Below are 14,027 nucleotides of genomic sequence, written 5' to 3'. Positions count from 1 at the left end.
TTTTCCTTGAGTGAACTTCCTCACTTGGACTTCTTTACTGCCTCCTGTCTGGTCTCTCACACTGTTACACAAGTTATTCAAGACTCAGCTACTGTCCGATCTACCCTGTTAAACAAAATAATTGAATTTAGCTACTTTTAACAATTGTGCAATTTTAGATATTTCTGTCCATCCTAACCAGATAAAGCTTAAGCATTTAGCCTTCTTTGACAACAAATCTGTCTGTGGTATAGTAATATTAAACACACATGTTGTGGGTCTGCTTAATGTCACTCTTCACTGACATTAATCAGGAAGTATCTGTTATATAAATAGAGTCCATGAACACTTCCTGACAGTACAGGCACTGGTGCTTACTGCTGCTTCTACTGTGATTACAAGAGGACAGCTTCAAAAAACAGGGGAGAACCTCATGTGCAGATTTCAAGATGAGCCACTCAGGTTTGTCTTCAGTTTTTCTATGAATGTGTACACAAGAAAGAAAGAAAGAAAGAAAGAAAGAAAGAAAGAAAGAAAGAAAACATTTTAGTATTCTCAAGGTAGATGCTTTTTTTCTAGAAAAATGATAGAATTGCAAAAAGCCTACCACTTGCTACACAGGACTAATATTTATGAAATAATAACAATACAAACACATTTTAGGTTTCCTTTTTAATAGCAGTTTTGAAAAAAAATGTTAAGTAGAAAAGGAGGTTGTTCTCAATAGGATGTTTTATTTTCCTAACCTAAGAGGGTATAACAAAACACTAATTGTGTTGAAATACAGAAGGTTGAGGCATATTTTTACTTTTGAAAGTGATAAATGTGAATAAATGTACTCAAAATGTAACCTCCTTAGTACTGTATGTGAAGATGATTTTTGTTGGTAGAACGTGATGGGTATTTAGATGAATGAGAGAAAAATTCTTGGAGACGCAGAACTTTAGTAGTGTGGTTTAAATGAAAGTCTGGTTTTGGCTTTTGTATTTTTAAAATTACTGTCATTATTTTATGCTCAATGTTTCATGCTTTATTTTAGAACCAAAAATGAATGTATCCAATGGAAAAAAACTAAAAATATATCAACAGTTCGTTTTCAAACATACATTGCTCTCTTCTCAGAAAATTATTATTATTATTATTATTATTATTATTATTATTATTATTATTATTATTATTATTATTATTAAAAAATATACAAAACAGTTTCCTGTCAATAAATATGACTGTGAGGAAAGTGTGTATGATATGGTCCCACAAGAAATCCTACTGTATGCCCATGATGGTAACAGCATGGCTTAATTTAACCCAAGATAAAGACATTGGGCTCTATGTTTTTCTTTCCTATCTTGACTTTTCGTAGGTTTTTGTGACTTCGTAGACTTACCCGCGATGCATTAAAGTCATTTTCACTCCCGTAACTTGGTTTCATCCCTGCTGCGGTAGTTTCATTACGACTGTTCGTTTCAAAGTACTTCCATATGCAAACTTACGAATCTCATTAATTTCGAAGTTTCGCGTTTACGCTTGATGTGTCATAATTTTTTGCTTCGGGTTGTGCCTGTTATTTTACGCATGACTCACTGGCGTAGATTCAACTATCTGTTCGTATGTGAAACTTCCAGTTTAAACGTTTGCGTGCATCTAGGCTAGTTACTTTAAAAAAAAGTTACTGTATTATTGTATTACTATATACTGTTATTTTAACTACTTTAGTGCGGCTTTAGTGAATTGAAGAAAATAAAAGAAAAGTGTTTCACTCTGCAAACATGGTAACCCTAAATTACATGGACAGTGCAGAACTAAAGCTCTGATACTCAAATTTAAGCCAAACAACTGGACAGAGCTCAAATATATTCCGTATTTTCTCAAATGTATTCAGTATTTTCTCAAATTGCCTAGTCAGAGCACAGTGCAGTGCCACCTACAGCACAGCGGAGGGCAGGTGTTGGCTGAACAATAATACCGTACAGTACCAGTACCGGTTATAAATTAAAGATACTGACGTAGTGCATAGACAAATGAAACACGGCAAAAAGTATTTACCTCCGTAGCCTGCTGTATGTAGGCTACTGTACTTATTTCCTTTACACAACTAAAATATACACAGACTCAAACAAAAGTTTTCTACGATCGTCTTACATTAAATTCAAGCACTGAAAGCATGTAGGGAAATATGGTTAGTATGCAGAATTACCGTGCATATGTAACATGTTAAACTGCTATATATATAAACAAGCTTAGTTTCATTCATGCTTTCTGTTTTTGGGGACCCTTTCTTTTAGATTAGGCCTACATAATGGTTTGTTTTCGCTGTACCCGGGGTCTGTTTGAGCTACACTGTTACATTGTAATGTTTACTTTCGTCGTTGCGAATCTATTTACAATGAGATGCAAACTCAGATCTGTCCTTTATAATGAGCAGTAATTTATGCTGTTTGTAAACTTGCGGTGAAATTATGATAGTTGTTCACGAAAAAGTGCTGCTCAGTAAATCGCACGTAGAAATTATACGAAGGACGGAGGCTACAAATTCACAGTATTTACGAACACGGAAGTAATATTAGTACATAGAGCCCATTAGCTTTAAGTTCTATAGACAAGGTTCTGGCTGATGACTGTCCACACATCGGATGTACCTTGTTAAATTGTTTTGAGTGTAAGGATATATTCAAGCCTTTTAGTACCAGTTTTGCAACTTCAGACCCATATGCAGTGCTTGCTTTACAAATTGAGAGACACTTTCTCAGGCAGAGCTTGTGATAAAAGTCCTATAGCTGCTTTATACATTAATTGTGGTTGTAATTATCAAAAAATTGTATTATCTAAATCGACTTGTATTATTGGTGACTGAGTCATTTCCTGGCCCGTAAATACCTTTTGAAAGAAGTTTACTTCTGTTTTCCTTTGTTCTGTCCTGGGCTTATAATTAATATTATTACTGTCATCAGTATTACAGATATTACTGTAAAACAGAGGGTAATTCAATTATACAAAGGGACCTGGTAAAGGCATGGCTGTGTGGTGTGCAATGTGGGTCATACAGTCAACAGAGTATGTGTTTGCATCCTGGCTGTGCGAAGTCTCTAGTTTTCGATGTGGATTCGACAGAGAGCATTGCATTGGCTCTGGCATTCCCATGGGTTATGCAGGCAAAATCCTCCTGGACTCTTTGTCCTTATCATGCTACTGCAGACCTGATTGACCAGGCAGCCATTGAGCTCAAGCGGACATCCACAGGGCTGGATTTTGTCCTTCAGAGGCCAGTAGCGTGCCAAAATTCAGTCAAGAGCTCTTGGGTGTAAATAGGCAATTGTCTTGATCGTGGGATTGGAGGACGCCTGCTGACCTTGAGTTGTGCTGAGCTACGGTGGGGAATTGCTGGGATGAGGGAGTGTGATTGGACATTTAAATTGGGAAGAAAATCAGGAATTACATAACTGCGCTCACTAAATAAATAAATACAATTATGATCCTGCTATCCTTATAGAAGCTTTCAAAAAGTACTCAATAACAAAACAAAACTTTTTATACTTTATGTAGTGTTAGTATTGAACATAGTTATCATAGTTTTTGGTATTTGGCACAGTACTGTACTTTTTTTAAGCTGCAAAAAAATCATTGGTTAGAGCTAGAGAGCTTTACTTTAAATTGTCATTAGAACATTGTTTTTTTCAGAAAAGGAAAAACGTATCAGAAATAAACAGCTTAGACATTTAATTTATGGGCTTGTTGTTTCTTAGGCCACATTTGCATCTGCCACTAGGATTAACTTGAAAGTGATTTGCATTTTGTGATATATCAGTTTCCATCAGCAGCAGATCTAGATCAAACAGATTTTAATTGGGACTGAGTTAGTCCCACTTATGAACTCGATCTCTACAACTCACTCTGATGGTGAAGTTACCTAACAAGCGTCCAATATGAAGGATGCAAGAGACTGCTTAAAAACTATGCAGGCTGAACATATCTAAAGACTGTAAATATGTTTGTGACAGGGTAGCATCATGGCCCTGGGGCCCGTTTCACAAAAGTCCTGGGATTGCGAAGTGCTTGCGATGAGGTTGCGAGGACGCAGAGGTCAGCACTGCATGCGTTTCATAAAGCACTTCACAAGTGCTGTGGCTCTTTTACAATCTGCGATTAGTGAAATCATTAACTCGGTAATCAATTTTAAGGCACAGTGACCGATTAGGCAGGGTTGCAAAGGAAAGCTATTTTTTAAAGAAAAAAATGATACAATTATTGAAATGGCTGGTCAAGACAAATCCATTCTATTAGGCAAGTTTTCTGGAAATTTAAATCACAAAGAAAAAAAAAGTTGCAGATGATCACTGATGCAGTAAACACTGTTGGGAAGGAGTAAAGAACAGTAGCCGAAATAAGAAAGAAATGGATAGCTCTAGCGAGCAGAATGAAATTAAAATAATACAAAACATGGGAGATGGAAACGCTTTATAGGTTGAGGAAAACCAAAATACTTCTCTCGACAGAGATTTTGAGCTGTGTAGAAGTGAGGCTGTACTTTGAAGTTCAATACATACGTACATACATACATAAATAAGGAAAGCCCTTCTTCAGATGTGTATAAAAAAGAGTAAACATATAGAAAATGTACACTGATCTGTGTTTACTTTTCTTTCAACACAACAGAAAAGATTACATCACTTTTTCGCGACACCTCAGAGTCAATAAAACTAGGGAACACATGTCGGCTCGATTTTATTGGGTAGGACTTTATAATGATGTGTCGAAATATGTAGCCACATTCCCAGACTGCCAGCGAGTAGTGCTGGGTCAAGTTCGCCCCGCCTCTTTAGTTCCACACCCCCTTGAATGCATTGCGATGGACATTGTAGGCCCTTTGCTACATTCTGATTCCGGGTATACGAACATATTAGTGGTGGTAGATTATGTAACGCGATACCCGGAAGCAGTTCCATTGAGGTCTACTGTGCATCTGCGACAGCCAAAAAACTAGTGCAGATTATAGCCAGAGTAGGGATCCCCAAAGAGATATTGACTGATCATGGAACAAACTTCTTGTCTCAAAGATTACAGCAAGTATACAAAATATGTCCCATCCGAACCTCTGTTTATCATCCACAGACAGACGGTTTGGTGGAATGTTTCAATCAGACTTTAAAGCACATGCTGAGGATGTAGTGAAGCATGTGCTCCTACTCCTACTGGTTTGTTTGTAAAGAATGAAAGTGCTCGAAAGCGCTATTTCTGCCACTGACCAGCCTTGACCATGATGCTACTACTTCACAACATTTAAAAACAATTTTTATGCTTATGCTTTACTTAACGACCTTCTTCATTATGTATACCATACGTTTATCTCCTCTGGTATACTTCTGACCCGTTTCCTGCATTTCTGCATTTCACAAAGAGAAATACAGTCAACTCTCATTAAAAAAATAAATAATTATCAGTAATTCTTATTATCAAGAATCTAAGCCAAATGCATACTGTCAGTTTTCATTGATGTCACAATAACACTGAAATCAAATTTCAATTACAGTTTAAAATTAACAACTCTTTTATTGAAAATATGTAAATACTTAAGACAACTTGCAAAAAGTATACATTTTTAAAAAGTATACATTGCAAATGAACAGCACTTGAAATCTGCATGTCCCTGTGGAAGGGTGGTGGGCAATTCACTGACACACACGGAAGACAGAAGTTTTATTTGAAAACACCGCACTGGTGCCGTTTTATTATTTTTGATGCTTTCTTTTAGCCCGCAGAGGGCGCTGTTGTCCGTGGCCTGAGTACCGGCAACGGTACACAGGACCACAGGAATAACTGGCGGACTCACAGGTGCTTAAAATAATAATGAAAACAAAAGGCAATATGAAAAGGGAAAATAAAACACAGTAATAAAACTAAAAAATAAAGGTGCTGCTTACACAGTGGCCCCACTGCCGCAAAGCCGATCAGCTTGGGATCTCCGTCCTACGCTGTTATGCACTATACACTGGGGTGGCCAAGGTTCCCCTATCACTACACATGTGCCCTTGGGTATGTAACAATAGATTTTAATGAAATTGTTTATTTATTGCTGGCTGTCTTCCTCAGCCATGCTTGCCTGTCTTGGTCGCTCGTTCCAACCACTGGCCTTCTCAGCCAGCGTCTCTGTGTGTTTCCAATCACGGCCACCCGAATGCACAACCAAGTGCAGTTCTTATGGGCCGAGCAATCCCCCAAGGCCCACCTCTCAGCCACTCAGAGAGAGGGAAAGCCAACACACTCTCTTTCCCACCTCTCTGTGTCACTGCCATGACTGACAGGCGAATCTTACGAGACTGCTGCCCTCTTCCTGCAGAACCACGGATACACCAGATAGTCAGCACAGATCTCCTCTGTTACAGTTCCATTCTGAGCACAGGCATTTTAAAACAAAAGCAAGGCGCCCTCAACATCATGGTGCTGATCAAATCGAAAACGCTAACGACTTGCATCAACAGTTTGCTGTTCATATGCCTGTATTATTGTATCTTGTTTTTTGCTGAAGGGTTGACAATGTGTTGGCAATATTGAAATCTGCAGCAACATCTTTCTTTTTCTTGTATGTTAGTGCAGCATCATCCACCGCTTTCAACACCTCTTTTTTTGACTGCAAGGATAATGCCCATTTTTTGCTGCTACATGGATATGGCATTGATGCATGAGCACTTCATCTCAAAAGCTGTGTCTGTTGCAACTCAAAATGTATCATAGGATCAGCAGTACCAAAACAGCACTAAAATACAATACAGAGGTGCTAATCTGGATGCAAATCAATACATTTGCCAATATCCTTTAGATTCAGCTGTTTGAAACTAGGGCAATTCCTTTTAATGTCTTCCTAATTCATACAAACAGGATATTTGTGAATTCATATTATATTAAGTAATTTACAATAAGTGACTGCTAAATTCATTCGGGACCTTGTCGGAAATTTGTAGTATCAGTAAATTAGTGGGTACTTACAACCTACAAGCTCTGAAGGTGTCAAGCATCATTTACATACATTTGTTTTTCAGTTCGTCAGGGGGGAAAAAAGGGTGTAGGGGTCTTTTTTTTCTTTTACCCAAAGGAGGCCCACTATCACAATGTTTGAGAACACCTGCCATACGCAGATTGCATTGTAAATGCAGCCCCAGTCTGATTTTGGAAATGATTGAGTTTTATAGACTGGTTTAATGATGCAGATAGAAATGTGGTATTATTCCATTAGGAACTGCAATTAGTGTTTTTATGCAAATAGCAATTTGCCTTTATTATCTGACCCTAAATAACTATACAAAAATGTAACCTTAAGTAACTTACAATTGTAGTTAACAGTCTGTTAACTGTAAGTTATGTCAGAAAATGATTATATATGAAAATACCCCAAACTAGTTTACAAGCCTGCAGTTCTGAGTGGAGTTATCTATCCAGATTGTCTAACAGGTCATCATCTCTGAAACTCAGTTCTACACCCACACTCACTGTTTTTTTTTCTTCTTCTTTCTTATAGGTAATGACCTGGTAATCATATATGAAGAGGAAGCAGAACAATGGGCTACATACTTGAAATCTGTTTTCATAGAGAAGATCAATGTCCAGAACATGTGCTGTTATGACATAGGAATGGTTTCCATTAAGAATGATGATTTTCTGAAATTCAGCTTCTACAAATGTAAACTGCTTATCTTGTCAAAGGGAATGCTGGAAACGATGTGTCAGATCAGGAGGTTCTTTTTGTCCCGGGTCCTGCAGCCTCCCCAAACAGTGGTAATCCTGCAGTGTGGGGTCGAAAGTTCAAGCAAGCTGTTTGACTTGGTGCCCCTTGGGAGTGAGTGCCTTGAGATTTCCAGCGAGCAAGATCCACAGGAATACTTAGCTACTGTCACTGGCATCATATATAAAGGTAACATTAAGCTTTTGCACTCAATTATTCACACTGTGAAATCCTGGAGGCTAAAACGTACATAATTAGACTACAGGAGAATTAGGTTAGAATTTGACACTTTCTCTTGCCCAGGAAAAAGCTGTTTAAGAAAGGAAAATGTACAGCTATGGCCAAAAGTTTTCCATCAGATAGAACTACGTCATATCTTTCAATTTTTTGTCAGTATATGAAAAACTACAAAGCAGTATGTAATTCAATATGTTAACGTAACTTTATTCAGCAGGTTTCATTTAACCTTATATTAGTTAATTCCATAGGATGATGCAAAACTAGCTGTATAGTTGCATAGCTGTATAGTTTATTCTTAATACTGGGACTCTAATGGAGTACTTTCTTTTATTTAGAGGGAAAGGTTAGGGTTGTGAAACATCTCATCTCACACTAGGTTTTCTTTTGTTTTGTTTTTTTAAAATCTGACACAGAAGAACAAACAGGTTTTTTTTTTTTCGTTATTGTTATTGATGATGTTGTTGCAGTAATACTAATTTGCCTTACCAGTCTTTCTGTCTATAATTCTGGTTACTCCTTTTGTGGAAGGTATTACAATGTGCATGTCTACCAGTACTTTGTTTTCATGCATTATTCAGTGCGGCTTTTTGGTGCCACTGTGCACAGTATATTACTGTTAAGATAAGAAGTTGGGTAGTGATTAATTTGAACATGAATCCAATTTTGACTCGATAATCTGTCAAATATATTGCCTAACAACTTATCTGTGGGTTCCTGGCCGTTTTGGCTTGAATAATGCTGTACCATTCCCTTTGTCATATGGTAGGGACAACAAAAATAATTCTTCAAATACAGTAACTGCTTTTTTTTTAAATGTTAACATTTTCCAAAATATTTTGTGGTGCTTGACAGGGCGATTTTTATTAATATTTATTTCAAATACACCCCCTAACATTATAAGAATAGACTTGCATTTCAATTTGCAGACATTTTTTTTAATTCTGTGGTTATCTACTGTTACCTTTCAGCTATTAAAATATACCAGTATTGTGTTGCCAGATTGTGGTAGTGTGCCCCGCCCCTGTGTGCATTTCTGTGTTGTATGTTGCGTGTGGTGTGTTTATGTTGGTGTATAGATATGGCTGCACGGGATATAAATGGGTGTGTGCAGCACGAGTTATTTAAAATGTTAATTGTATTTGGGCATGGGGATTGCACTTCACTTCACGTGCATTTAAAGTACTTTAATATGTGAGCACAGGGTTTTCACAGATTAGTTCACGTGCTGGGATTCAAGTGAATAATTAATTGGTCATTGAATCCCAGAACAATTGTATATATAGATGCACATTTAATTCACTCGGGGTTGTGTGTTCGGTGAGGAAGGAGAAAAAGTAAGAATTAAAGCAAAGCATACCATTGCTATTTCGTGCTGGAAGGACCAGCACGATACTTGTGTGTTTATTTTTTACTCACCGTGTATGTTCGTCCACTGTTTAAGTGTTAGTCCGTTTTGTTTGTCTGTTTATTTTGGCCGCAAGTGCCGCGTACTGTTTTCTGTTTCTTTTTATTTTACAATAAACATTCTGAGCGCCGCAGAGACTCAGTTTTCAACCCGAGTACTGCCTGTCTCTGTGATTCTTTCTGGCCTGACGTCATCCACTACAGCCTGCTTGTCACACAGATATAGAAATTTTGCTTCTTTAAAGGAACGCTTTCACAGAAATCAACCAGCGTCTTTAAATGTAATCACTCTGAAATGAAGTCTAATTTATAAACTTTAAATTGTTGTAATGTCTTGTCTAATTTATATTGCTTGAAGAAAGCATTAACAGTGGAATAATAATGTACCCGGAAATGGAAATTAAAATTGGAAAGTGTTTATGGTGTTGTAACGAGTTTAGTTTAGTTTAGTTTAGTAATTCCTACTGTATATCTGCAATCTACTTCATAAAAGCCCACACAGACTAAAATGATATCTCACCTGCAATATTCCTCCAAAGCAGACCTGTATGACGTTGACTTTTGCAATTGGTAGTATTTTGTGCATTCTTAAAAGACACAAAAATAACCTTTATAAACCCATTGTCAAGGGTTCAATTTCAATCTTGCTCTAAAATCGTATTCTAACCATGTACTATGGGAATGGCTGTAGCTTACAAACACCTTGGCTTTACAGACTAGGCAGAATGCTACATGTTAAAAGCAAAACGTTTCAAACAAGACTTGTTTGAATAGTGAGTGGGAGATCTGCCTGGAGACAAAAGCTGTACATGCTAAATATACAATACATACACATAACAGCAGATAACTGAATTGTTATAATAGGCTATCTACGTTTTCTTAAGAGAAGTGCTGTGCTATTTTGCTTTGCTATATGGATAACAGTATATTTATTTTACTATACTGTATGTCCCAAATGTGTAACACAATGATGCCCACTTAAGACCAGAGACAAGTTTGTTGTAAACGCTCATAAAAATCTAGGTTAATCGAAAATGTTATCATATTACAGTCCTTTTTTCATTTGTAAACATAACCATCGACGCCATTTTCTTCTCCAAAGGGCTACACTAAAAATAACAGGATATTTCTACTATACCATATTCAATATGGAATGCATAAGTAGGATATGGCTTAGTATACAGTACCACATGACTTAATGCTCCCCCATATCAAAAATAAAATAATCTTTTGAGTATAAAAAAGTTCGGAAAATGTTAATGAGAAAATGTGGACTGAGGCACCTGTTTATGTTTTCTCTTTTCTTTTTAAGCTTTGTGGTGGAAGTCCTGCCAATGTGTGTTTGTGTGGGGAATGTTGGGTTGGCAGAGAGGGTGTTAAATTTCTCCCTGTCAAAACATGTGGGAATGTGGCTGGAGCCGACACTTAATGATTAAATGATTAATTAGGCTCCAGCCACAGGTGTATAAAATAGGTGTTCCCGGGTGTTAGTTTGGAATTAGTAGAATTAATGTTGGTGTTAGAGGTGTTATGTGCTGTGCTTTCCCTTCCTGTGTTTACGTGTATTTAAGTTTTTGTATAACCTTTTGTTTTGGCCCTTGTGCCATTAGTTTTGTTAAATGTGTTTTGCGTAGTGTTTGTACCATCTTATTTGTTTATTAAAACTGCACATTGGTGCATTTAACTTGCAGCTTTCTGTGTCTGAGTCTCTCTCTCCCTGCCAATACAAACTGGGCTGTGACGCTACCGTGGCACATATGGTGTTACCAGCAGGATAGCACCTCTAGAGACTCAGACCAGGAACTGCAGGTTAAAAGAGAAAAAAAATGAAAAAACAAAAGAAGAAAAAAAAGGGAGAAAAGAAATTAAAAATGGAAAGCTGACACGAACAGCAACGGAAGTGGGCAGCCGAAGGTGCTCCACTTTGCAGGGCTTGTATGGAGCATGGGCACCAGACAGAGAAGAGTGCCAATATGAAGACCCTGGTTTCCTGGAGGCCTATGGAAAGGCTGAGACCAGAGAGGGAGAATCCACTACCGTCTGAGTGGGGGGCGGGGGGGGGGGGGGGGGGCAGAGCATCACTGCAGTATCCCCTGGTGAAGGAGAAAACGCTTCCATGGTGCCTCGCCTGTGCAGAGGCGGAGCACTATACCGAGTGCTGCCCCTTTCAGGGTGAAGTGGAGTTGTCACCTGTGTTTAAGGGAACAAAGGGGAGGAGCTGTCGGTCCCGGAGGCGAGGGAGGTGCTGCCTGCCCGAGTGCCAGAGGAGGATGTCAGCTGTGACACTTATCTCAGCACTCTTGAGGCCTCAAGCTGGTGCCTCATCTGCAGGGAGTGGGGGCTCCAGCCACAGGTGTATAAAATAGGTGTTCACGGGTGTTAGTTTAGAATTAGTATTAAGAATGAATTAATTTTGGTGTTAGAGGTGAAGGTGTGTTCTGTGCTGTTCTGTCCCATTCTGTGTTTCCGTTCGTAACTTTTTGTTTTGGCCCTTGTGCCATTTGTTAAAGCTCCAAGACTTACACATGTAAGTCAAATGAAAGAGCACTTGCAGTACCATGCCGTGCCTGCGTACGTCAAAGTTTGCCATCTAGCCTAAGTTTTTTTTTCAATCTGATCTATTTGTATACATGCCTGTCAGTTTTTAATTAATAAAAATAATCACTGCATGTTCTAATTTTGTGAAACTTTTTAGTTTGGCACTGAAAACCCTCCGTTTTACCCACATACAGTACCATTGCTGGTATAGAACGGTGGGTTTTCAGTCCCAAACAAAAAGGTTTCACAAAATAATAACACAGTACAGTAATCAGCAAGTGCATAGGAAAGTGCTCTGTTTGTAGTACAGTGGTGCTCTGTTGTGCTGGGTTGTGCTGTGCTCTGCAGTGCTGTGGGGTCTGTGCTGAGATTAGCAGCTCAGTGGTTAAAGAAAAGGGCTTGTAAGCAGATGGTCCCCGGTTCAAACCCCACCTCAGCCACTGACTCATTGTGTGACCCTGAGCAAGTTACTTAACCTCCTTCTACTCCGTCTTTCAGGTGAGACGTAGTTGTAAGTGACTCTGCAGCTGATGCATAGTTCACACACCCTAGCCTCTGTAAGTTGCCTTGGATAAAAGCAACTGCTAAATAAACAAATAAAGGAAGTAGATCCCTTCTTTTTCTGTCAGAATGACCTAAGGCAGTGTTAATGATGTGATATGTGTTTTGAAATCGGGAAAGAAAGATCGAAATCATCAGGCGACTTTATTATCCAATTGTGTTCCATGAAAAAGTTATCTGTGAAGACATTGAGAAGAGTTGGAGATTCCACATTAACAATCAACTATATAAAGTATATACACAGTAGTTTTTTTATATTCCTTTTATATAGTGTGTGCGTAATTTTGTACATACTTTACAAACAATGTGAATATTTCTGTTATGTATATAAAACTTCTATTTTACTGTGTACATTTTGCTAACTATATATATATATATATATATATATATATATATATATATATATATACAGTATATATATATATATATATATATATATATATATATATATATATATACAGTATATATATATATATTTAAAAAATCTATTCTAATCTGTTTAGCAGCCATATACATATAAACGACAACAACAAAAAAAACATTCTTAAGAAAATCAGCTGTCACTCTGCTCTAAATGACTGTTCTGTGAAAGAGAAAAGAAATGAAAGAATCTGTTCTGCTTCTGAAACTAATCTGAATTTTTGATGCAGAGTATACTTGCAAACACATACACTACAATAACAATAACCAAGTTCACAAAATGCAACTAAAGTGTGTAAATGGAATACTAATTGAATAACAACAAGAAGTTATCTAGGAAATTTGACTGGTCTGTGTGGCAAAACATTAGAAGACAATGACTAGGGTCTGAGTGTTTACACTTCAACATGTCCTAAAGTATTTTGCTTATTAAATAATTCAGGGATCATTGAAGCTATTACAGTTAATTCAATTCACGAGGCAGGAGCCAGGTCTGCGTAAGGGACTACTGAAGGGTTTCCCCTTGACTACTCGGAGAACCGCCCTCGCTGAGGTGAAGCCAAACTGATCGACCTCCAAGGCCAGGAAGCGAGGTCTTCCCCCAAGGGGAAACTAAGGAAGGTCTCCCTAGTCGAGAGAGGTTAGACTCGGCTGACTCTCTGAGGCCGCATGGAGAGCCTCACGCTCTACGCAGGGAAATCAAAAGTGCTGGAAAAGAGAATAAGAAATAAACACATAAAAGGCCAGCGGTTACTCCCCCCCCAGGTGTAAGAGCCACCTGCCATAAGTTGAGTCAAATGACTAGCTTGAAATTTGGGAGCAGCTTGCTCTCTGAAGGGGGAGACTGGCACAGGTGCAAATTAATAGATTAGTAGGAGAATGGGAAATGAAATATAGTTAAAGTTATGGCTGGGGGTCCCCTCTGGCCAGCGGGAACCTTCCTCTCGGAGGACGATGCGACGTAGTTGGCCTCTAAGGTCAGGAAGTGAGCTTCACTTGCCCCCAAAAGATAGTTAGTGATTAATTAGAAAAGAAAGTTTGTGATTAATTAGAATTATATATATATATATATATATATATATATATTTAATATCTATTTTTTAAAAAATATTAACTAATCTAACTGCTTGGCGGAGAGGAAAAACCCTGCCTGTGGGAGGAAATCTCTGGT

At 38.0% G+C, this 14,027-nt stretch overlaps 1 protein-coding gene across 2 annotated transcripts in view; it reads left to right on the top strand.

Annotated features, from left to right (window-relative positions):
- The first annotated feature begins 357 nt into the window (after positions 1-357).
- The window catches only part of LOC131737899 (B-cell scaffold protein with ankyrin repeats-like), an 82,503-nt gene continuing 68,833 nt past the window's right edge, over positions 358-14,027 (top strand). For both annotated transcript variants that reach the window (XM_059029740.1, XM_059029732.1), the window contains exons 1-2: positions 358-441; positions 7,490-7,882. In XM_059029740.1, coding sequence (XP_058885723.1) covers positions 429-441; positions 7,490-7,882 — 406 coding nt within the window. In that variant the 5' untranslated portion in view covers positions 358-428. The remainder of the gene's footprint in view (positions 442-7,489; positions 7,883-14,027) is intronic.

This window comes from Acipenser ruthenus, chromosome 1 (genome assembly GCF_902713425.1).
Source record: "Acipenser ruthenus chromosome 1, fAciRut3.2 maternal haplotype, whole genome shotgun sequence".
NCBI lineage: Eukaryota > Metazoa > Chordata > Actinopteri > Acipenseriformes > Acipenseridae > Acipenser > Acipenser ruthenus.
This window is presented reverse-complemented; position numbering and strand designations above follow the sequence as displayed.